Here is a 23,625-nt window from a genome sequence, read left to right as displayed (position 1 = left end):
CTCTTATACTAAGCTGAACTTTGGGGTCATTTCTCCTGTCTATTCTCTACACCTAAAACAGCACATGATATGTAGGTGTGTTTCTGTTGAACCAAAAAGGGGAGAAATATGAGATAATCAAGTCAATTTTACCACTTCCATTAGCAATAAAGTTCATACGTGGCTTCAATGGATTTTTGTTAACAAAACTCAGTCAAATTCTAAAGACAGGTTCTAGGTTTTTTTTGTTTTTTGGTTTTTTTTGCGGTACACGGGCCTCTCACTGTTGTGGCCTCTCCCGTTGCGGAGCACAGGCTCCGGACGTGCAGGCTCAGCGGCCATGGCTCACGGGCCCAGCTGCTCCACGGCATGTGGGGTCTTCCCAGACCGGGGCACGAACCCATGTCCCCTGCATCGGCAGGCGGACTCTCAACCACTGCGCCACCAGGGAAGCCCAGGTTCTAGGTTTTTAAGGCTATCATATTTATTTGCTTTTAGGCCTCTAATCAAATTACACTAAAAAATAAGTTAAAAGACAAACCACTCTCCCTTATTGTATAACCTGTCAAGTACTTTCCAAATTCCATATTTCTAAGCAAATAAAAATAAGCAAAGATAAAAGGTACTTACAATTGCAGCAAGTTCAGCCGTGGTACTGTCATGTGTCGAAGCGAAAAAGATGGATGCCACCAAAAACACCAATCCTGTTCCCACAGTAATATAAAAATCCTACACATACACATAAAACATAAGGAATACAGCATGGTTAGGGTGGCTGAAAACAAATGTTTTAATTTTTAACTTTTAAAAAACTTCAGTGAAAAAAAAAAAAACTTCAGTGACTTTTTTTTCTTGACTCAAACTTACATACTTCAACTTCTAACTTTTCAATAAGCCTGGTATTTGATAAATACCCTGTAAAGGAACACTATGCACACTCTGGACAGGGCATATTCAGAAAGTACATCACAAGATAATGTTTTAATAAAAATAGTTATCCATTATTACTTATTTGTGGAATCTAAAAAGTAAACAAATGAGTAACAAAGACCCACAGACACAAAGAATAAACTAGTGGTGACCAATGGGGAAAGGGAAAGGGAAGGGGCAAGATAGGGGAAGGGGATTAAGAAGTACCAACTATCATGTATAAAATAAATAAGCAACAAGGATATATTGTACAGCACAGGAAAATCTAGCCGTTTTTTGGTAACTAACTTTAAATGGAGTATAATCTATAAAAATATTGAATTGCTATGTTGTTCACCTGAAACTAATATAATATTGTAAATTCAATTATATTCTATTACAGATAAATGAAATAAAATAAAAACAGTTCCCCAAAGGTCATGCATGTGTGTGCTTATCTTTTTCTCTAGGATGTATTAATTTTTAAAAAATATTCATTTATTTATTTGGCTGCGCCGGGTCTTAGTTGCAGCACGTGGGATCTTCGTTGCCGCGTGCAGGATCTTTAGTTGCGGCATGTGGGATCTAGTTCCCTGACCAGGGATCGAACCCGGGTCCCCTGCATTGGGAATACGGAGTCTTAGCCACTGGACCACCAGGGAAGTCCCCTCTCTAGGACATATTAAGATCAAAGCCAAAGGATTTATTAAATCCCACATTACTTCCAGCAAAGAACAGCATTTTTCTTCCCTTTCAACATAATCCATGCTAGGATGGCCTCTCTGAGAGTACTTCAGTGCTTTTAAAGCACTTTGGAAAAAGAGAGACTCAAAAGGATCACCCATCATTAACTAAAGACACTTAGGCTTTCTTGGAATAGCATGTTGTTTTCAATTGTGCCAAGTGGGTAATCCAACATGAGCTTGTATGATGAGATTATCTACTACATAAAAGCATCCACATCTCATCATAATGCAGCTTACAGCAATGGAATTCTTCATGGTTTCCAAGTGCTCTCTCAGGCATCACCTCATGAGGTTCGCTCTCAAGTGCCAACTGAAAACAGTGCTTGACATACATACTTGATTCAGAGGAGAAACTGGAAAAATGATAGCCACTCCAAAGTGTTTTAAGTCTGATACTTTGAGTTTTCTGAAATGCAATCTCCACTAAACCTAATATCAGTAAAACTACCCAAAACAGAATTCACTATTTTGTTAGTTCACTTAAGAAATTTCAGAGATTTCCTCTTTGCTTCTAAAAGAGGTGTTTTTCTGCAGCACTTTCTCTTTTTTTCTATTCCTTTGAACTGAATATTATTTAAATCTGTTACATACAAATATAAAACTATTTACTAATATTTGGAGTACACTCAAGGAGGTATTTAAACAAGACAATCATTTTGAGACAGAATAATGCAGTATTCAATAAACATGGGTTCTAGAGTGAGACTACCTGAGCTCACATTCCAGTAATATTACTTCTTAGCTACGTGATTGAATTAGTTACCTAACATCTGTGTGCCTTTGTTTCTTCATCTGCAAAATGAGAGTAGTAACAATATCGTATTCATAGGTGATTCTATAGATTAGAGTTAATCCATGGAAAGTGCTCAGATCAGTGCCAGAAACACAATAAATGTTCCATAAACATTGGCTATTGTTATTCTTGATACAATGGGACCCGCAAGAGCATGGGATAGAAAAGATTCTCTTTCCAAAAAGATTACTGTTCCTCCCTAGCCTCCCTAGACACTACCACCACCACACACTCAAAACATTTTCTCTAAAACAGAAAACCCCTTACATAAAGATTTTTTTAATTTAAGTATATTAATAAGCAGACAGTAAAAGTAATTTTTAAACCATTCAAACAAACATGACTTCCTTATGATGTTAGGTGAAAAGTAGAACATACATACTCTACAATTACATCTGTGTTTAAAACTTTCTATAAGACCCAAAAGACATACAGTAAAATATTTACAAAAGCTATTTTAGGATGAAATGACTAATTTTTCTTTTTTTCCTCAGTATTTTAAAATTAGTATTTACTCTAAAATAACTTTTTAAATGCTCAAGTTTGATGTAATAACTGCTTTACATTTTGCTTAGTTTGACCATTATACTAAACTGGAAAATATTATATTGTTTCTTGTCAAAAAGATCAATGTTCTTAAACACTACAGATGCAGCACTAAAAAACTATAAACATTTCTAAAAATATTTTTATGGAAAGTAGTGCTATTTTGCTGTTGAGATAAGAAATGAAAAAAATATTTTCAATCTTTAATGTTTAAAACATAAATTTACACATTCAAGCTACAAATCAACCAGCTCAGATGCTAGTGAATTTTTCCCTTGCCCAAATCTTATCACATACTGATCTGTAAAAAGGAGGACTTTTCAAAGATTAAAAATATAATTAACAAAAATTCTAAGATATTCTCTGCATCCTCTTCTTAATACGTACTTCATAAAACAAATGGGTTCTGTTGTCATTGCTATACAAAGACTCTTGTGGTGACGATATTTGCCATAATAGCATCTAAAGTTACTAGGGCAGTGGTTCTAGCAGCATTCTGCCTAGGCCACATGATAGACTGCAGAGTGTGAGAATTTCCTGGGTTCAAATCTGTTTATTTTTACCCTCACTGTGTAACTTCGGACAAGTTACTTAACCACTCTCAACCTAAGTTTCTTCAACAGAAAAATGGAGCACTGAGGTGTGAAGATTCTAAATCACAGCACATAAAGTGCCTGGCACACAGTAAACACTGACAGCAGCTATTATCGGGTAACATAATGGGAACTGTCATATATTGGCCATACCAAGAACTGCACGTATGTGTTCATCAAAGGCTTAATGGATTTGATTCAGACTCTGTTTTTCAAAGTTATTTTTTTAGCTGTTTGGTATCAACTTCTTGTTTTTTAACTTTTCAAACTTAAAAGAATCATTATATATATATGTATTTTTTATTAAAGTACAGTTGATTTACAATATTGTGTTAGCTTCAGGTGTACAGCAAAGTGATTCATTTATATTTTTTCAGATTATATTCATTATAGGTTATTACAAGATATTGAATATTGTTCCCTGTGCTACATAATAAATCCTTTTTGCTTATCTATTTTATGTATAGTAGTTTGTATCTGTTAACCCCACATCCCTAATTTGTCCCCTCCTCCATTCCCTCTCCACTTTGGTAACCATAAGTTTGTTTTCTATGTCTGTTAAGTCTGTTTCTGTTTTGTAGGCAGATTCTTTTGTATTATTTTTAAGATTCCACATATAAGTGATAGCATATAGTATTTGTCTTTCTCTGACTTACTTCACTAAGTTTAATATTCTCTAGGTCCAGTAACTAACATATTGCTGCAAATGGCAATATTTCATGCTTAAAGAATTAAAAGAAGGGAATAGGAGCTCCAATCAAAACAGCAGAGTAGAAGGACGTGGAACTCACCTCCTCCCACAAATACACCAAAAATACCCCCACAAATGGAACAGTTCTCACAGAACACCTACTGAACACCAGCAAGAAGACCTCAAACACCTGAAAGGACAGGAAAAATCTCCATGTGACCAGGTAGGACGAAAGGGGAAAAAAAAAAGGGAAAGCAGGACGGGATCTGCGGCCATGGGAGGGAGCTGGAAAAAGGAAAGGTTCCCGCACCCTGGGATGCCCCCTCACTGGCAGGGAGATCAACCAGGACAGAAAGGGAGCTTCAGAGGCACAGAGGAGAGTGCAACAACCGGTCTGTGGGAGGCAGAACAAACAGAGACCTGCACAGAGTGCCGTGCCACCGCCCTGCGCATCCGAGCCTGAGACGCACATCTGCTGGTATGGACAGGGGCTGGGTGCTGAAACTCAGGGTTTAGAGGACACAACAGGGAGAGGGCTCTGTTGGCTATGTGGAAACAGCCTGAAGGGGCTGGAATGTGGTGTGGTCGCAACTGGGGATGTTTGCGGAAGAAGCCCAGGCCTGTCACAGAAGTGAAGCGCCATCGTTAAGTGGCGTACGAGGAGGCGATGGAGGCCGCCATAGCAGCCTCTTTCTCACGTGCCAGCCCCCACCTCGGCAGGCTCCAGGTGAGCACACCCCAGCCACCGCCTTGGGGGCTCCTGCCTTGACAGGCTCCGGTGAACCAGCCGCTGCCTCGGCAGGCTCCGGGCGCAAACGCCAGTGGGTTGCCCACACACAGAGGCAGAGCTGAAACCACAGCTGGACCCCAGCAGCCACGCAACTTAGGAGGTAGGGCTGAAATCTCTCCCTGCAGCTGTGCAAGCCACAGACTTACACCTCCGCTGCCAGCCATGTAAATTCAGCACCTGAAGCACATCCAAGGGACAACAGGTCCTCCCATGGCTGGGACAGATGTGGCCTTAGCAGCTGTGGGCTTTGTGGGCACATGCATGTGGGGACTGGGCTGGGCCAGGGTCTGAGCTGCCTCCATAGCCCCCACAGCGGGTCCAGGTGCACAACTACTATAGTCCTGGAACCTGACTTCAGTGGATCTGCACTGGTGGCCGCACTGGTGGCCTTGTGAAAACAAGGTCAGAGAGACACCAGGGCTGACTGATGGCATTCCCAAGGTTGAGACAGGGGCAAGGGCAGTGCCAACAACAGTGTACTTTGTGAGCCCGCACAACAGGTGACAGGTGAACACACTCACTTGTGAACAGCTCTAGCAGATAAATAGTGGCTCCTCTCCCAATGGGAGCACGCCAATCCCACCTACCTTGCACCATCACTCAGAAATGCATCTGGGGGCTTCTACTACAACAACTAGGGAACAAACCCAGCCCCTGATAGAGCAGTGAAAACCACAGAGCAAGGAGGAGGCCCCACTCAATATGCAGTGCAGGTTCTGGTCACCACAACACCAGTCACACCTCCTAGCAAGGGGATAACAACAGCCAGCATACACCGAGGAAAGAGGTGGCAGGCATCCAAGCTAAAAACAGCCCTCGCACCAAAAAATATCACACCCACAAAGGCTACACAGGAACACTTCCACATAAAAACAGCCCTCCAAACCACAGTAGATAATTGTTTGTCTTCAACTCATAAACCAAGAGAAATATAAGTAAAATGAAAAAGCAGAGGAACCACTCCCAATTAAAAGATCAAGAGAATTCCCCAAAAGAACAAACAATAAAACAGACCTCTTCAGTCTAATAGACAGTAAGTTCAAAAACGAGGTAATGGGGCTTCCCTGGTGGCGCAGTGGTTGAGAGTCCACCTGCCAATGCAGGGGACATGGGTTCGTGCCCCGGTCTGGGAGGATCCCACATGCCGCGGAGCGGCTGGGCCCGTGAGCCATGGCCACTGAGCCTGCGCGTCCGGAGCCTGTGCTCCGCAACAGAAGAGGCCACAGCAGTGAGAGGCCCGCGTACTGGAAAAAAAAAAAAAAAGGAGATAATGAAAACACTGAAGAAGTTAAGGAGTATTGATAGAAATGCAGATTACTATAAAAAGAAACTAGAAACTATAAAAAAGAAACCAAGAAAAATTAGAGAACTCATTCACTGAGATGAAAGTTGAGCTAAAGGCAATGAATAGTAGAACGAATAATGCAGAAGAACAAATGACCTGGAAGATAGAATAATGGAAATCACCCAAACAGAACAGCAGACAGAAAGGCAAATGAAAAAAAAATGAAAGCAACATAAGAGACCTGTGGGATAATACAAAGCATGCCAATCTACACATAACTGGGATCCTAGAAGGAGAAGAAAGAGAAAAGGGAATTGAAGATGCGATGGCTGAAAACTTCCCAAACCTAAAGAAGATAACAGATACCCCAGTACAGGAAGCACAGAGGGTCCAAAACAAGATAAACCCAAACAGATCTACACCAAGACATATATTTCTACAGAAATGTTGCAGGCCAGGGACTTCCCTGGTGGTCCAATGGTAAAGAATCTGCCTTCCAATGCAGGGGACACAGGTTCAATCCCCGGTCGGGGAACTAAGATCCCACATGCTATGCGGCAACTAAGCCCACGCACCACAACTACTGAGCCCATGCACCTCAACTAGAGAGAGAAAACTCACACACCACAACTAGAGAGAAGCCCATGCACTGCAACGAAGAGCCCACACGCTACAACAAAAGATCCTGCATGCCGCAGTGAAGATCCCATGTGCCACAACGAAGACCCAATGTAGCTCCCCCGCCCCCCAAAAAAAAGGTGCCTATGGAAAAAAAACAAATGTTGCAGGCCAGAAGGGAGTGGCAAGATACATTCAAAGTCCTGAGAGGGAAAAATCTGCAATCTAGGATACTCTACCCAGCAAGATTGTCATTTAGAATAGAAGGAGAGATAAAGAATTTCTCAGACAAGCAAAAACTAAAAGAATACAGTAATACCAAACCCATCCTAAGGGAAATATTGAAAGGTCTTCTCTAAATAGAAAAGAAGAATCTATAGAAAAGAGAAAATCCTAATCAGAAAGTAAATCACTTAAGTAAGCTCATATACAGATTTAAAAAAAAAATGAAAAATTTCTGTGGGGGCTTCCCTGGGGGTGCAGTGGTTGAGAGTCCACCTGCCGATGCAGGGGACACAGGTTTGTGCCCCGGTCCAGGAAGATCCCACATGCCACGGAGCGGCTGGGCCCGTGAGCCATGGCCACTGGGCCTGTGCGTCCAGAGCCTGTGCTTCGCAACGGGAGAGGCCACAACAGTGAGAGGCCCACGTACAGAAAAAAAAAAAAAAAAAAATTTCTGTGGAAGTGATGATAACCACAATGAACAGCAAAAGGAAGAACATGATGTAAAAGAAGACATCAAAATCATCAAATGTGGGGGAGGAGAGGAAGAAAATGTAATTTTTTTTTCCTAGAATGTGTTCAAACCCATATGATTACCAGTCTAAAGCAAGTGGGAAGGGTTAATATACTTGAAAAACAGGGCAACCACAAATCAAAAACACACAATAGGTTCACAAACACCAAAAAGAAGAGAACATAAGCATAATACCAAAGAAAGTCTTCAAACCACAAAAGGAAAAACAAAAAGGGACAAAGAAGAAATATAAAATCAACGGGAAAACAAGGTTTAAAATGGCAGTAAATACGTATCTATCAACAATTACTTTAAATGTCAATGGACTAAATGCTCCAATCAAAAAGACACAGAGTGGCAGACTGGATGAAACAAGAGACTACCTACACTATGCTGCCTACAAGAGACCAACTTAAGGGACTTCCCTGGTGGCGCAGTGGTTAAGAATCTGCCTGCCAATGCAGGAGACCTGGATTCGAGCCCTGGTCCGGGAAGATCCCAGATGCCACGGAGCAACTAAGCCTGTGCGCCACAACTACTGAGCCTGTGTGCCACAACAACTGAAGCCCACGTGCCTAGAGCCTGTGCTCTGCAACCAAAGAAGCCACTGCAACGAGAAGCCCACGAACCGCAACAAAGAGAAGCCCCCGCTTGCCGCAACTAAAGAAAGCCCGTGCACAGCAACGAAGACCCAACGCAGCCAAAAATAAATAAATAAATAATTAAAAATAAAGACCACTTTAGGGCAAAGGCCACATATAGATTTAGAGTGAGGAGCTGGAAAAAGATGTTTCATGCAAATGAAAACGACAAGTGGGGGTTGCAATACTCACATCAGACAAAATAGACTTTAAAACAAAGGCTATAAAGAAAGATAAAGAACACTATATAATAACAGGATCACACAAGGAGAGGATATTACACTTGTCAACATGTATGTACCCAACATAGGAGCACCCCAATACATTAAACAAACACACACATAAAGGGAGAAACTGACAGGAGTACAGTAATAGTAGATTTTAACACCCCACTCACAACAATGGACAGATCTTCTACACAGAAAATCAATAAGGCAACAGAGATCCTAAGTGATACAATAGAACAGTTAGACTTAGTTGGTATTTTCAGGACATTACACCCCCAAAAAGCAGAATACACATTCTTTTCAAGCACACATGGAACGTTCTCTAGGACTGACCACATACTAGGGCACAAAACAAGCCTCAACAAATTTAAGGGTATAGGAATTATTTCAAGCATCCTTTCTGACCACAACAGCATGAAACCAGAAATCAACAACAGAAAAACAAGAAAAAAAACAATTACATGGAGACTAAACAACATGCTCCTAAAATAACCAATGGGTCAATGGTGAAAGCAAAGAAGAAATTAAAAAATACCTTGAGGCAAATGACAATGAAAACACAACCATACAAAATCTATGGGGAAATTCCCCGGTGGTCCAGTGATTAGGACTCCATGCTCTCACTGCTGAGGGTCCGGGTTCAATCCCTGATCAGGGAAGTAAGATCCCACAAGTCATGTAGCGCAGCCAAAAAAGATAAACAAAATCTATGGGATGCAATAAAAAAGTTCTTAGAAGGAAGTTCACAGTGACACAGGCCTTCTTTAAGAAACAAGAAAAATCTCAAGTAACTAACCCACCACCTAAAATAATCAGAAAAAGAAGAACAAACAAAACCTAAAGTCAGCAGAAGAAAGGAGATAATAATGATCAGAGAGGAAATAAATAAAATAGAGATTAAAAAAATAGAAAAAAAATCAATAAAACCAAGAGCTGGTTCTTTGAAAGGGTAAACAGAATTGACAAGCCTCTGGCCAGGTGCACCAAGAAGAAAAGAGACAAGACCCAAATAAGCAAAATAAGAAATGAAAGGGGAAAAATCACAACTGATACTGCAAAAATACAAAAAAAAACTGTAAGAGAATACTATGAACGATTATATGCCAACATATTTGACAATCTAGAAGAAATGGACAACTTTCTAGAAACATACAGCCCACCAAAATTGAATCAAGAAGAAATAATTTGAACAGACCAATCACTAGAAGTGAAACAGAATCTATAGTAAAAAAAAAAAAAAAAAAAAAAAAAAGCAAAAAAACTCCCTACAGGGACTTCCCTGGCTGTCCAGTGGTTAAGACTCCACGCTTCCAATGCAAGGGGCAAGAGCTTGATCCCTGGTCAGGGAACTAAGATCCCATATGCTGCATGGTGTGGTCAAAAAACTAAAACCAGGGTTTCCCTGGTGGCGCAGTGGTTGAGAGTCCGCCTGCCGATGCAGGGGACACGGGTTCATGCCCCAGTCTGGCAAGATCCCACATGCCGCCGAGTGGCTGAGCCCGTGAGCCATGGCTGCTGAGCCTGTGCATCCGGAGCCTGTGCTCTGCAGTGGGAGAGGCCACAACAGTGAGAGGCCCGCGTACCGCAAAAATAAAAATAAAAAAACCAAAACTCCCTACAAACAAAAGTCCAGGACCAGATGACTTCACAGGCAAATTCTACCAAACATACAAAGAAGAACTTCTACCAATTCTTCTCAAACTCTTCCAAAAGACTGAAGATGAGGGAACACTCCCAAAGACATTCTATGAAGCCACCATCACTCTGATACCAAAATCAAACAAAGATACCAAGAAAGAAAATTACAAGCCAATATCTTTGACAAATATAGAGGCAAAAATTATCAACAATATATTAGCAAACTGAACCCAACAACACATAAAAAAGATCATACACCATGACCAAGTGGGATTCATCCCAAGTTCACAAGGATGGTTCAACATACGCATATCAATGTAATACACATTAACAAAAGTCAAAAACACATGGTCAGGCTTCCCTGGTGGCGCATTGGTTAAGAATCCGCCTGCCAACGCAGGGGACACGGGTTCAAGCCCTGGTCCAGGAAGATCCCACATGCCACAGGGCAACTAAGCCTGTGTGCCACAACTACTGGGCCTGTGCTCTAGAGCCCGCGAGTCACAACTACTGAAACACACGTGCCTAGAGCCTGTGCTCCACAACAAGAGAAGCCACCGCAATGAGAAGCCCGTGCACCACAACTAAGAGTAGCCCCCGCTCACTGCAACTAGAGAAAGCCTGCGTGCAGCAGGCTTTATAATATAGCCAAAGATAAATAAAATAAATAAATTTAAAAAAAGAGAAAAATAACATGATCATCTCAATAGATGAGAAAAAGCATTTGACAAAATTCAACATCCATTCATGATAAAAACTCTTGCCAAAGTGGGTATACAGGAATATATCTCAACATAATGAAAGCTGTTTATGACAAACCCACAGCCAATATAATACCCAACAGTGAAAAGCTGAAAGTCTTCCTGCTAAAATCTGGAACAAGGATGCCCACTCTCACCACTTTTATTCAACACAGTATTGGGAAGTCCTAGCCACAGCAATCAGACAAGAAAAAGAAATAAAAGGTATCCAAATTGGAAGGAAAGAGGTAAAATTTTCACTATATGTAGATGACATGATACAAAACATAGAAAACCCTAAGGATTCCACACAAAAACTACTAGATCTAATACATGAATTCAGCAAGTAGCAAGATACAAGATTAATATTTAGAAAACAGTTGCATTTCTTTACACTAACAATGAAATATCAGACAGGGAATGTAAAAAAACAATACCTTTTAAAATAGCACCACCACTACCACCACCAACAAAAAACCCCTAGGAATAAACCTGACTAAGGAAGTGACAGACTTACATGCTGAGAAATATAAAACATTAATAAAGGAAATTAAAGAGGATTCAAGGAAATGGAAAGATATCCCATGCTCTTGGATTGGGAGAAAACTGTTAAAATGGACATGCTACCCAAAGCAATCTACAGATTTCATGCAATTACTATAAAATTATCCATGACATTTTTCACAGAACTAGGACAAATAATCCTAAAATTTATATGAAACCATAAAAGACCCAGAATTGCCAAAGCAATCCTTAGGAAAAAGAACAAAGCAGGAGGTATAATCCTCATAGACTTCAGACAATACTACAAAGCTACAATAATCAAAACAGCATGGTTGGGCTTCCCTGGTGGTGCAGTGGTTAAGAGTCTGCCTGCCAGTGCAGGGGACATGGGTTCAAGCCCTGGTCTGGGAAGATCCCACATGCCATGGAGCAACTCAGCCTGTGGGCCACAACTACTGAGCCTGCACTCTAGAGCCCATGAGCCAAAACTACTGAGCCAATGCGCCACAACTACTGAAGCCCATGCGCCTATAGCCCATGCTCTGCAACGAGAAGCCACCACAATGAGAAGCCCGCGCACCACAACGAAGAGTAGCCCCCACTCACAGCAACCAGAGAAAGCCTGCACACAGCAATTAAGACCCAACGCAGCCAAAAATAAATAAATAAATTTATTAAAAAAAAAAAAAAACAGCATGGTTTTGGCCCAAAAACATATGGATCAATGGAACAGAGTGGAGAGCCCAGAAATAAACCCAAACACCTATGGACAATTAATCTTCAACCAAGGAGGCACGAATACACAATGGGGAAAAGACACTCTCTTTAGCAAGTGGTATTGGAAAAGTTGGACAGCCACATGCAAATCAATGAAGTTAGAACACACCATCACACCATACACAAAAATAAATTCAGGGCCCCGGAGGAAGATGGCGGAAGAGTAAGACGCGGAGATCACCTTCCTCCCCACAGATACATCAGAAATTCATCTACACGTGGAACAACTCCTACAGAACACCTACTGAACGCTGACAGAAGACCTCAGACCCCCCAAAAGGCAAGAAGCTCCCCACATACCTGGGTAGGGCAAAAGAAAAAAAGAATAAACAGAGACAAAAGGATAGGGACGGGACCTGCACCAGTGGGAGGGAGCCGTGAAGGGGGGAAGGTTTCTACACACTACAAGCCCCTTCGCGGGCGAAGACTGCAGGTGGCGGAGGGGGAAAGCTTCGGAGTAGCGGAGGAGAGCACAGCAACAGGGGTGCGGAGGGCAAAGCGGAGAGATTCTGGCACAGAGGACCGGTGCCCTCAGGCACACACCAGCCCTAGAGGCTTGTCTGCTCGGCCGCCGTGGCGGGCGGGGCTGGGAGCTGAGGCTCGGGTATCGGCTTTCAGTCGGAGCGCAGGGAGAGGACTGGGGCTGGCGGCAGGAAGAGAGCCTGAAGGGGTTAGTGCACCACGGCTAGCCCGGAGGGAGTCCGGGGAAAGGGTCTGGAGCTGCTGAAGAGGCAAGAGACTTTTTTCCCTTTTGTTTCCTGGTGCGCGAGGAGAGGGCATTAAGAGGGCTGCTTGGGGAAGCGCCGGAGACAGGCACGAGCCGCGGGTAAGGCACGGACCTCGGAGACGGGCGTGGGCCGCCGCCGCCCGCCGCCGCCCGCCGCCGCGGCCCGCCGCCGCCGCCGCCGCCGCCGCCGCCGCCGCCGCCGCCGCCGCCGCGGGGCCTGTGTGCGAGTGCGGGTCACTGTCCGCCCCGCCTTCCGGGGGGCCTGTGCACCCCGCCACTGCCGGGGTCCCCGAGACCCGGGGACAGCTTTCCCGGGAAAGCGCACGGAGCGCCACGGGCTGCTGCAACATCACGCCGGCCTCTGCCGCCGCAGGCCCGCCCCACACTGCGCGCCCCTCCCTCCCCTCTGCCTGAGTGAGCCAGAGCCCCCGAATCAGCGGCTCCTTTAAACCCGTCCTGTCTGAGCGAAGAACGGACGCCCTCCGGCGACCTACGCGCAGAGGCGGGGCCAGGTTCAAGGCTGAGACCCGGGAGCTGTGAGAGCAGAGGCAGGGAAATCTCTCTGTGCAGCCTCGGAGGCAGCGGATTAAAGCTCCACGGTCCATTTGATGTGCCCTGCGTCTGTGGAGTGCATGAATGGACAGCGAATCATCCCAAATTGAGGAAGTGGACTTTGAGGACAAGATTTAAGACTTTCCCCCCTTTTCCTCTTTTTACAACGAATTATTCCAAATTAAGGAGGTGGACTTAGAGAGCAAGATTTCAGACTTCTCGCCCTTTTCCTCTTTTTACAACGAATTATCCCAAATTGAGGAGGTGGACTTGGAGAGCAAGATTTTTGATTTTTCCCCCTGCTCTCTTTTTGTGAATGTGTATGTGTAATCTTCTGTGTAAGATTCTCTCTGTATAACTTTGCTTCCACCATATGTCCCAGGGTTCTATCGGTCCGGTTTTTGTTTTTTTTTTTTCAATAATTACTTTCTAATTTTAATAACGCTACTATATTTCATACTTTATTCTATTTTACTTTACCTGCTCTTTCTTTTTTTCCTACTCTCCCTTCCTCCCTCCCTCCCTCCGCTCCTCCTTTCCTTCTTTCTTTTTCCTCCCTCCCACCCTTCTTCTTTCCACTTTCTTTTTCTTTCCTTCCTCCCTCCCTCCTGTCTTTCTTCCTTTCCTTCCTCCCTCCCTCCCTCCTTTCTTTCCTTCTTTCTTTCCATCCTTCCTCCCTCCCTCCCTCCTTTCTTTCTTCCTTCCTTCCTTCCTTCCTTTCTTCCCTTCTTCCTTTCTTTCCCTCTCTCTTTCTTTCTTCTACTAATTCTTTCTTTCTACTTTTTCTCCCTGTTATTCTGAGCCGGGTGGATGAAAGGCTCTTGGTGCTGCAGCCAGGAGCCAGTGCTGTGCCTCTGAAGTGGGAGAGCCAACTTCAGGACACGGGTCCACAAGAGACCTCCCAGCTCCACATAATATCAAGCAGCGAAAATCTCCCAGAGATCTCCATCCCAACACCAGCACCCAGCTTCAGTCAACGACCAGCAAGCTACAGTGAGGGTCACCCTATGCCAAGCAACTAGCAAGGCAGGAACACAACCCCACCCATTAGCAGAGAGGCTACCTAAAAACATAATAAGGCCATAGGCACCCCAAAACACACCACCAGACGTGGACCTGTCCACCAGAAAGACAAGATCGAGCCTCAACTACCAGAGCACAGGAATTAGTCCCCCCCACCAGGAAGCCTACACAACCTACTGAAACAACCTTAGCCACTGGGGTCAGACACCAAAAACAACGGGAACTACGAATCTGCAGCCGGCAAAAAGGAGACCCCAAACACAGTAACATAAGCAAAATGAGAAGGCAGAAAAACACACAGCAGGTGAAGGAGCAAGATAAACACCTACCAGACCTAACAAATGAAGAGGTAATAGGCAGTCTACCTGAAAAAGAATTCAGAATAATGATAGTAAAGCTGATCCAAGATTCTATTTCCAAGATCCATAATCTTGGAAATAGAATAGACAACATGCAAGAAACAGTTAACAAGGACCTAGAAGAACTAAAGATGAATCAAGCATCGATTAAAAACACAATAAATGAAATGAAAAATACTCTAGATGGGATCAATAGCAGAATAACTGAGGCAGAAGAACGGATAAGTGAGGTGGAAGATAAAATAGTGGAAATAACTGATGCAGAGCAAAATAAAGAAAAAAGAATGAAAAGAACAGAGGACAGTCTCAGAGACCTCTGGGACAACATTAAACGCACCAACATTCGAATTATAGGGGTTCCAGAAGAAGAAGAGAAAAAGAAAGGGACTGAGAAAATATTTGAAGAGATTATAGTTGAAAACTTCCCTAATATAGGAAAGGAAATAGTTAATCAAGTCCAGGAGGCACAGAGAGTCCCATACAGAATAAATCCAAGGAGAAATACACCAAGACACATATTAATCAAACTGTCAAAAATTAAACACAAAGAAATCATATTAAAAGCAGCAAGGCAAAAACAACAAATAACACACAAGGGAATCCCCATTAGGTTAACAGCTGATCTCTCAGCAGAAACCCTACAAGCCAGAAGGGAGTGGCAGGACATAATTAAAGTGATGAAGGAGAGAAACCTGCAACCTAGATTACTCTACCCAGCAAGGATCTCATTCAGATTTGATGGAGAAATTAAAACCTTTACAGACAAGCAAAAGCTGAGAGAGTTCAGCACCACCAAACCAGCTTTACAACAAATGCTAAAGGAACTTCTCTAGGCAAGAAACACAACAGAAGGAATATACCTACAATAACGAACCCAAAGCAATTAAGGAAATGGGAATAGGAACATACATATCAATAATTACCTTAAATGTAAATGGACTAAATGCTCCCACCAAAAGACACAGAGTGGCTGAATGGATACAAAAACAAGACCCATATATATGCTGTCTACAAGAGACACACTTCAGACCTAGAGACACATACAGATTGAAAGTAAAGGGATGGAAAAAGATATTCCATGCAAATGGAAATCAAAAGAAAGCTGGAGTAGCAATTCTTATATCAGACAAAATAGACTTTAAAATAAAGACTATTAGAAGAGACAAGGAAGGACACTACATAACGATAAAGGGATCGATCCAAGAAGAAGATATAACAGTTGTAAATATTTATGCACCCAACATAGGAGCACCTCAATACATAAGGCAAATACTAACAGCCATAAAAGGGGAAATCGACAGTAACACAATCATAGTAGGGGACTTTAACACCCCACTTTCACCAATGGACAGATCATCCAAAATGAAAATAAATAAGGAAACACAAGCTTTAAATGATACATTAAACGAGATGGACTTAGTTGATATTTATAGGACATTCCATCCAAAAACAACAGAATACACATTTTTCTCAAGTGCTCATGGAACATTCTCCAGGATAGATCATATCTTGGGTCACAAATCAAGCCTCGGTAATTTTTTTTTTTTTTTTTTTCTTTTTGCGGTATGCGGGCCTCTCACTGTTGTGGCCTCTCCCGTTGCGGAGCACAGGCTCCGGACGCGCAGGCGCAGAGGCCATGGCTCACGGGCCCAGCCGCTCCGCGGCATATGGGATCCTCCCAGACCGGGGCACGAACCCGTATCCCCTGCATCGGCAGGCGGACTCTCAACCACTGCGCCACCAGGGAGGCCCAAGCCTCGGTAATTTTAAGAAAATTGAAATTGTATCAAGTATCTTCTCCGACCACAATGCTATGAGACTAGACATCCATTACAGGAAAAGATGTGTAAAAAATACAAACACATGGAGGCTAAACAATACACTACTCAATAACGAAGTGATCACTGAAGAAATCAAAGAGGAAATTAAAAAATACCTAGAAACAAATGACAATGGAGACACGACGACCCAAAACCTATGGGACGCAGCAAAAGCAGTTCTAAGGGGGAAGTTTATAGCAATACAATCCCACCTTAAGAAACAGGAAGCATTTCGAGTAAACAACCTGACCCTGCACCTAAAGCAATTAGAGAAAGAAGAACAAAAATACCCCAAAGCTAGCAGAAGGAAAGAAATCATAAAGATCAGATCAGAAATAAATGAAAAAGAAATGAAGGAAACGATAGCAAAGATCAACCAAACTAAAAGCTGGTTCTTTGAGAAGATAAACAAAATTGACAAACCATTAGCCAGACTCATCAAGAAAAAAAGGGAGAAGACTCAAATCAATAGAATTAGAAATGAAAAAGGAGAAGTAACAACTGACACTGCAGAAATACAAAAGATTATGAGAGATTACTATAAGCAACTCTATTCCAATAAAATGGACAACCTGGAAGAAATGGACACATTCTTAGAAATGCACAACCTGCCAAGACTGACTCAGGAAGAAATAGAAAATATGAATAGACCAATCACAAGCACTGAAATTGAAACTGTGATTAAAAATCTTCCATCAAACAAAAGCCCAGGACCAGATGGCTTCACAGGTGAATTCTATCAAACATTTAGAGAAGAGCTAACACCTATCCTTCTCAAACTCTTCCAAAATATAGCAGAGGGAGGAACACTCCCAAACTCATTCTACGAGGCCGACATCACCTTGATACCAAAACCAGGCAAGGATGTCACAAAGAAAGAAAACTACAGGCCAATATCACTGATGAACATAGATGCAAAAATCCTCAACAAAATACTAGCAAACAGAATCCAACAGCACATTAAAAGGATCATACACCATGATCAAGTGGGGTTTATCCCAGGAATGCAAGGATTCTTCAATATACGCAAATCAATCAATGTAATACACCATATTAACAAGTTGAAGGAGAAAAACCATATGATCATCTCAATAGATGCAGAGAAAGCTTTCGACAAAATTCAACACCCATTTATGATAAAAACCCTGCAGAAAGTAGGTATAGAGGGATCTTTCCTCAACATAATAAAGGCCATATATGACAAACCCACAGCCAACATTGTCCTCAATGGTGAAAAACTGAAACCATTTCCACTAAGATCAGGAACAAGACAAGGCTGCCCACTCTCACCACTCTTATTCAACATAGTTTTGGAAGTTTTAGCCACAGCAATCAGAGAAGAAAAGGAAATAAAAGGAATCCAAATTGGAAAAGAAGAAGTAAAGCTATCACTGTTTGCAGATGACATGATACTATACATAGAGAATCCTAAAGATGCTACCGAAAAACTACTAGAGCTAATCAATGAATTTGGTAAAGTAGCAGGATATAAAATTAATGTACAGAAATCTCTGGCATTCCTGTACACTAATGATGAAAAATCTGAAAATGAAATCAAGAAAACACTCCCATTTACCATCGCAACAAAAAGAATAAAATATCTAGGAATAAACCTACCTAAGGAGACAAAAGACCTGTATGCAGAAAACTATAAGACACTGATGAAAGAAATTAAAGATGATACAAATAGATGGAGAGATATACCATGCTCCTGGATTGGAAGAATCAATATTGTGAAAATGACTCTACTACCCAAAGCAATCTACAGATTCAATGCAATCCCTATCAAACTACCAATGGCATTTTTCACAGAACTAGAACAAAAAATTTCAAAATTTGTTTGGAAAAACAAAAGGCCCCGAATAGCTAAAGCAATCTTGAGAACGAAAAACGGAGCTGGAGGAATCAGGCTCCCTGACTTCAGACTATACTACAAAGCTACAGTAATTAAGACAGTCTGGTACTGGCATAAAAACAGAAAGATAGATCAGTGGATCAGGATAGAAAGCCCAGAGATAAACCCACGCACATATGGCCAACTTATCTTTGATAAAGGAGCCAGGAATGTACAGTGGAGAAAGGACAGCCTCTTCAATAAGTGGTGCTGGGAAAACTGGACAGGGACATGTAAAAGTTTGAGATTAGATCATTCCCTAACACCATACACAAAAATAAGCTCAAAATGGATTAAAGACTTAAATGTAAGGCCAGAAACTATCAAACTCTTAGAGGAAAACATAGGTAGAACACTCTATGACATAAATCACAGCAAGATCCTTTTGGACCCACCTCCTAGAGAAATGGAAATAAAAACAAAGATAAACAAATGGGACCTAATGAAACTTCAAAGCTTTTGCACAGCAAAGGAAAACATAAACAAGACCAAAAGACAACCCTCAGAATGGGAGAAAATATTTGCAAATGAAGCAACTGACAAAGGATTAATCTCCAAAATTTATAAACAGCTCATGCAGCTCAATAGCAAAAAACCAGACAACCCAATCCAAAAATGGGCAGAAGACTTAAATAGGCATTTCTCCAAAGAAGATATACAGACTGCCAACAAACACATGAAAGAATGCTCAACATCATTAATCATTAGAGAAATGCAAATCAAAACTACAATGAGATATCATCTCACACCAGTCAGAATGGCCATCATCAAGAAATCTAGAAACAATAAATGCTGGAGAGGGTGTGGAGAAAAGGGAACACTCTTGCACTGCTGGTGGGAATGTGAATTGGTACAGCCACTATGGAGAACGGTATGGAGGTTCCTTAAAAAACTACAAATAGAACTACCATATGACCCAGCAATCCCACTACTGGGCATATACCCTGAGAAAACCATAATTCAAAAAGAGACATGTACCAAAATGTTCATTGCAGCTCTATTCACAATAGCCCGGAGCTGGAAACAACCTAAGTGTCCATCATCGGATGAATGGATAAAGAAGATGTGGCACATATATACAATGGAATATTACTCAGCCATAAAAAGAAACGCAACTGAGCTATTTGTAATGAGGTGGATAGACCTAGAGTCTGTCATACAGAGTGAAGTTAGTCAGAAAGAGAAAGACAAATACCGTATGCTAACACATATATACGGAATTTAAAAAAAAAATGTCATGAAGAACCTAGGGGCAAAACGGGAATAAAGACACAGACCTACTTGAGAATGGACTTGAGGATATGGGGAGGGGGAAGGGTAAGCTGTGACAAAGCGAAAGAGAGGCATGGACATATATACACTACCAAACGTAAGGTAGATAGATAGTGGGAAGCAGCCGCATAGCACAGGGAGATCAGCTTGGTGCTATGTGACCGCCTGGAGGGGTGGGATGGGGAGGGTGGGAGGGAGGGAGATGCATGAGGGAAGGGATGTGGGAACAGATGTATATGTATGACTGATTCACTTTGTTATAAAGCAGAAACTAATTTTAAAAAAAATGCATTTGTCAAAAAAAAAAAAAATTCAAAATGGCTTAAAGACTTAAATATGAGACATGACACCATAAAACTCCTTGAACATAGACAAAACATTCTCTGACATAAGTCGTACCAATCATACCAGTCACCCAAGGCAATAGAAATAAAAGCAAAAATAAATGGGACCTCATCAAACTTAAAAGCTTTTGTAAAGCAAAGGAAACCATAAACAAAACGAAAAGACTACCTATGGACTGGGAGAAAATATTTGCAAATGATGCAACTGACAAGGGCTTGATTTCCAAAATATACAAACAGCTCAAACAACTCAATAACAAAAAAAGCCCAATTAAAAAATGGTCAGAAGACCTAAATAGACATTTCTGCAAAAAAGATATACAGATGGCCAATAGGCACAAGAAAACATGCTCATCATCGCTAATTATTAGAGAAATGCAAATTGAAACTACAATGAGGTGCACCACCTCACATTGGTCAAAACAGCCATCATTAAAAAGTCTACAAATAATAAATGTTGGAGAAGGTGTGGAGAAAAGGGAACCCTCTTACACCACCGGTGGGAATGTAAATTGGTATAGCCACTATGGAAAACAGTATGGAGGCTCCTCAAAAAACTAAAAATAGTTACCATATGATCCAGCAATTCCACTCCTGGGAATATACCTAGACAAAACTGTAATTCAGAAATATACATGCACCCCAATATTCACAGCAGCACTATTTCCAATAGCCAAGACATGGAAACTACCTAAGTGTCCATCAACAAATGACTGGATAAAGAAAATGTGGTGTATATATATATACGTGAGTGTGTGAGTGTACACACACACACATACATACACACAATGGAATATTACTCAGCCATAAAAAATGAAATCACACCATTTGCAGCAACATAGTCTGATGATCTCTAGGTCCATCTAAGTGAAGTAGGTTAGACAGAGAAAGACAAATACCATATGATATCACTTATATGTGGAATGTAAAATACAACACAAATGAACTTATTTACTAAACAAACAGACTCGTGGACTTAGAGAACAGACTTGTGGTTGCCAAAGGGGAGGGAGGGTGGGAAAGGGAAGGATTGAGAGTTTGGGATTAGCGGGTGCAAACTAGTATATATAGGATGGATAAACAACAAGGCCCTACTGTGTAGCACAGGGAACTATACTCAGTATCTGTGATAAACCATAGTGAAAAAGGATATATATATGTATAACTAAATCACTCTGCTGTACAGCAGAAATTAACACAACACTGTAAATTAACAATACTTCAATAAAATTTTTTAAATGCAAAAAAATAAGTGAAAGAAGGCAATAGATTCTAATGGTACAAAACTTAAGAGGTACAAATGAGTATACAGAAAAAAGTAAATCGTAGGTGTATGATCAATATAGGACCCAACGCTTGCTTCTCATTAATTTAAAACAATAAAATCTTACTGCTTTGTATTTATCCAGTTCTCTATTTATTTTTGTTGCATTGGCTCTTTGTTGCTGCACACGGGCTTTATCTTCTCTAGTTGCAGCGAGCAGGGGCTACTCTTCACTGCAGCAGTGCAGAGGCTTCTCACTGCAGTGGCTTCTCGTTGCCACTACTAAGCCCGTGAGCCCGTGCACCACAACTACTGAGCCTGCGTTCTAGAGCCTGTGAGCCACAACTACTGAGACCACAAGCCACAACTACTGAAACCCGCAGGCGTAAAGCCTGTGCTCTGCAACAAGAAAAGCCACCGCAATGAGAAGCCCGCGCAGCGCAACGAAGAGTAGACCCCACTTGCCACAACTAGAGAAAGCCCGCGTGCAGGAACAAAGGCCTAATTTAGCCACAAATAAATAAATAAATTTTTTTAAATAAATAAATAAATAATAGTGGTGAGAGTGGGCAACCTTGTCTTGTTCCTGATCTTAGTGGAAATGGTTTCAGTTGTTCACCATTGAGAATGATGTTGGCTGTGGCTTTGTCATATATGGCCTTTATTATGTTGAGGTAAGTTCCCTCTATGCCTACTTCTGGAGAGTTTTTATCATAAATGGGTGTTGAATTTTGTCAAAAGCTTTTTCTGCATCTATTGAGATGATAATATGGTTTTTCTCCTTCAATTTGGTAACATGGTGTATCACATTGATTGGTTTGTGTATACTGAAGAATCCTTGCGTTCCTACTTGATCATGGTGTATGATCCTTTTAATGTGCTGTTGGATTCTGTTTCCTAGTATTTTGTTGAGGATTTTTGCATCTACGTTAATCAGTGATATTGGCCTGTAGTTTTCGTTCTTTGTGACATCTTTCTCTGGTTTTGGTATCAGGGTGATGGTGGCCTCGTAGAATGAGTTTGGGAGTGTTCCTCCCTCTGCTATATTTTGGAAGAGTTTGAGAAGGATTGGTATTAGTTCTTCTCTAAATGTCTGATAGAATTCACCTGTGAAGCCATCTGGTCCTGGGCTTTTGTTTGTTGAAAGATTTTTAATCACAGTTTCAATTTCAGTGCTTGTGACTGGTCTCTTTGTATTTTCTATTTCTTCCATTCCAGGTTCAGTCTCAGAAGGTTGTGCTTTTCTAAGAATTTGTCCATTTCTTCCAGGTTGTCCGTTTTATTGGCATATAGTTGCTTGTTGTAATCTTTCATGATCCTTTGTATTTCTGCAGTGTCAGTTGTTACTTCTCCTTTTTCATTTCTAATTCTGTTGATCTGAGTCTTCTCCGTTTTTTTCTTGATGAGTCTGGCTAATGGTTTATCAATTTTGTTTATCTTCTCAAAGAACCAGCTTTTAGTTTTACTGATCTTTGCTACTGCTTCCTTCATTTCTTTTTCATTTATTTCTGATCTAATCTTTATGATTTCTTTCTTTCTGCTACTTGGGGGCTCTTTTGTTCTTTCTCTAATTGCTTTAGGTGCAAGTTTAGGTTGTTTGAGATGTTTCTTGTTTCTTCAGGTAGGACTGTATTGCTATAAACTTCCCTCTTAGAACTGCTTTTGTTGCATCCCATAGGTTTTGGGTCATCGTGTTTTCATTGTCATTTGTTTCTAGGTATTTTTTGATTTCCTCTTTGATTTCTTCAGTGATCTCTTGGTTATTAAGTAGTGTATTGTTTAGCCTCCATATGCTTGTATTTTTTACAGAGTTTTTCCTGTAACTGCTATCTAGTCTCATAGCATTGTGGTCGGAAAAGATACTTGATACGATTTCAATTTTGTTAAATTTACCAAAGCTTGATTTGTGACCCAAGATATGATCTATCCTGGAGAATGTTCCATGAGCACTTGAGAAGAAAGTGTATTCTGTTGCTTTTGGAAGGAATGTCCTATAAATATCAGTTAAGTCCATCTTGTTTAATATATCATTTATAGCTTGTGTTTCCTTATTTATTTTCATTTTGGATGATCTGTCCATTGGTGAAAGTGGGGTGTTAAAGTCCCCTACTATGATTGTATTACTGTCGATTTCCCCTTTTATGGCTGTTAGCATTT

At 41.3% G+C, this 23,625-nt stretch overlaps 1 protein-coding gene across 1 annotated transcript in view; it reads right to left on the bottom strand.

Annotated features, from left to right (window-relative positions):
* Positions 1-23,625, bottom strand: part of CMTM6 (CKLF like MARVEL transmembrane domain containing 6) — a 50,839-nt gene that overhangs the window by 4,884 nt on the left and 22,330 nt on the right. The window contains exon 3 of the mRNA XM_081245455.1: positions 610-708. Coding sequence (XP_081101581.1) covers positions 610-708 — 99 coding nt within the window. The remainder of the gene's footprint in view (positions 1-609; positions 709-23,625) is intronic.

Source organism: Mesoplodon bidens (assembly GCF_964165515.1).
Source record: "Mesoplodon bidens genome assembly, chromosome: 10".
NCBI classification, from domain to species: domain Eukaryota; kingdom Metazoa; phylum Chordata; class Mammalia; order Artiodactyla; family Ziphiidae; genus Mesoplodon; species Mesoplodon bidens.
Note: the sequence above shows the minus strand (reverse complement) of the source record. Positions and strands in the feature narration are given on the sequence as shown.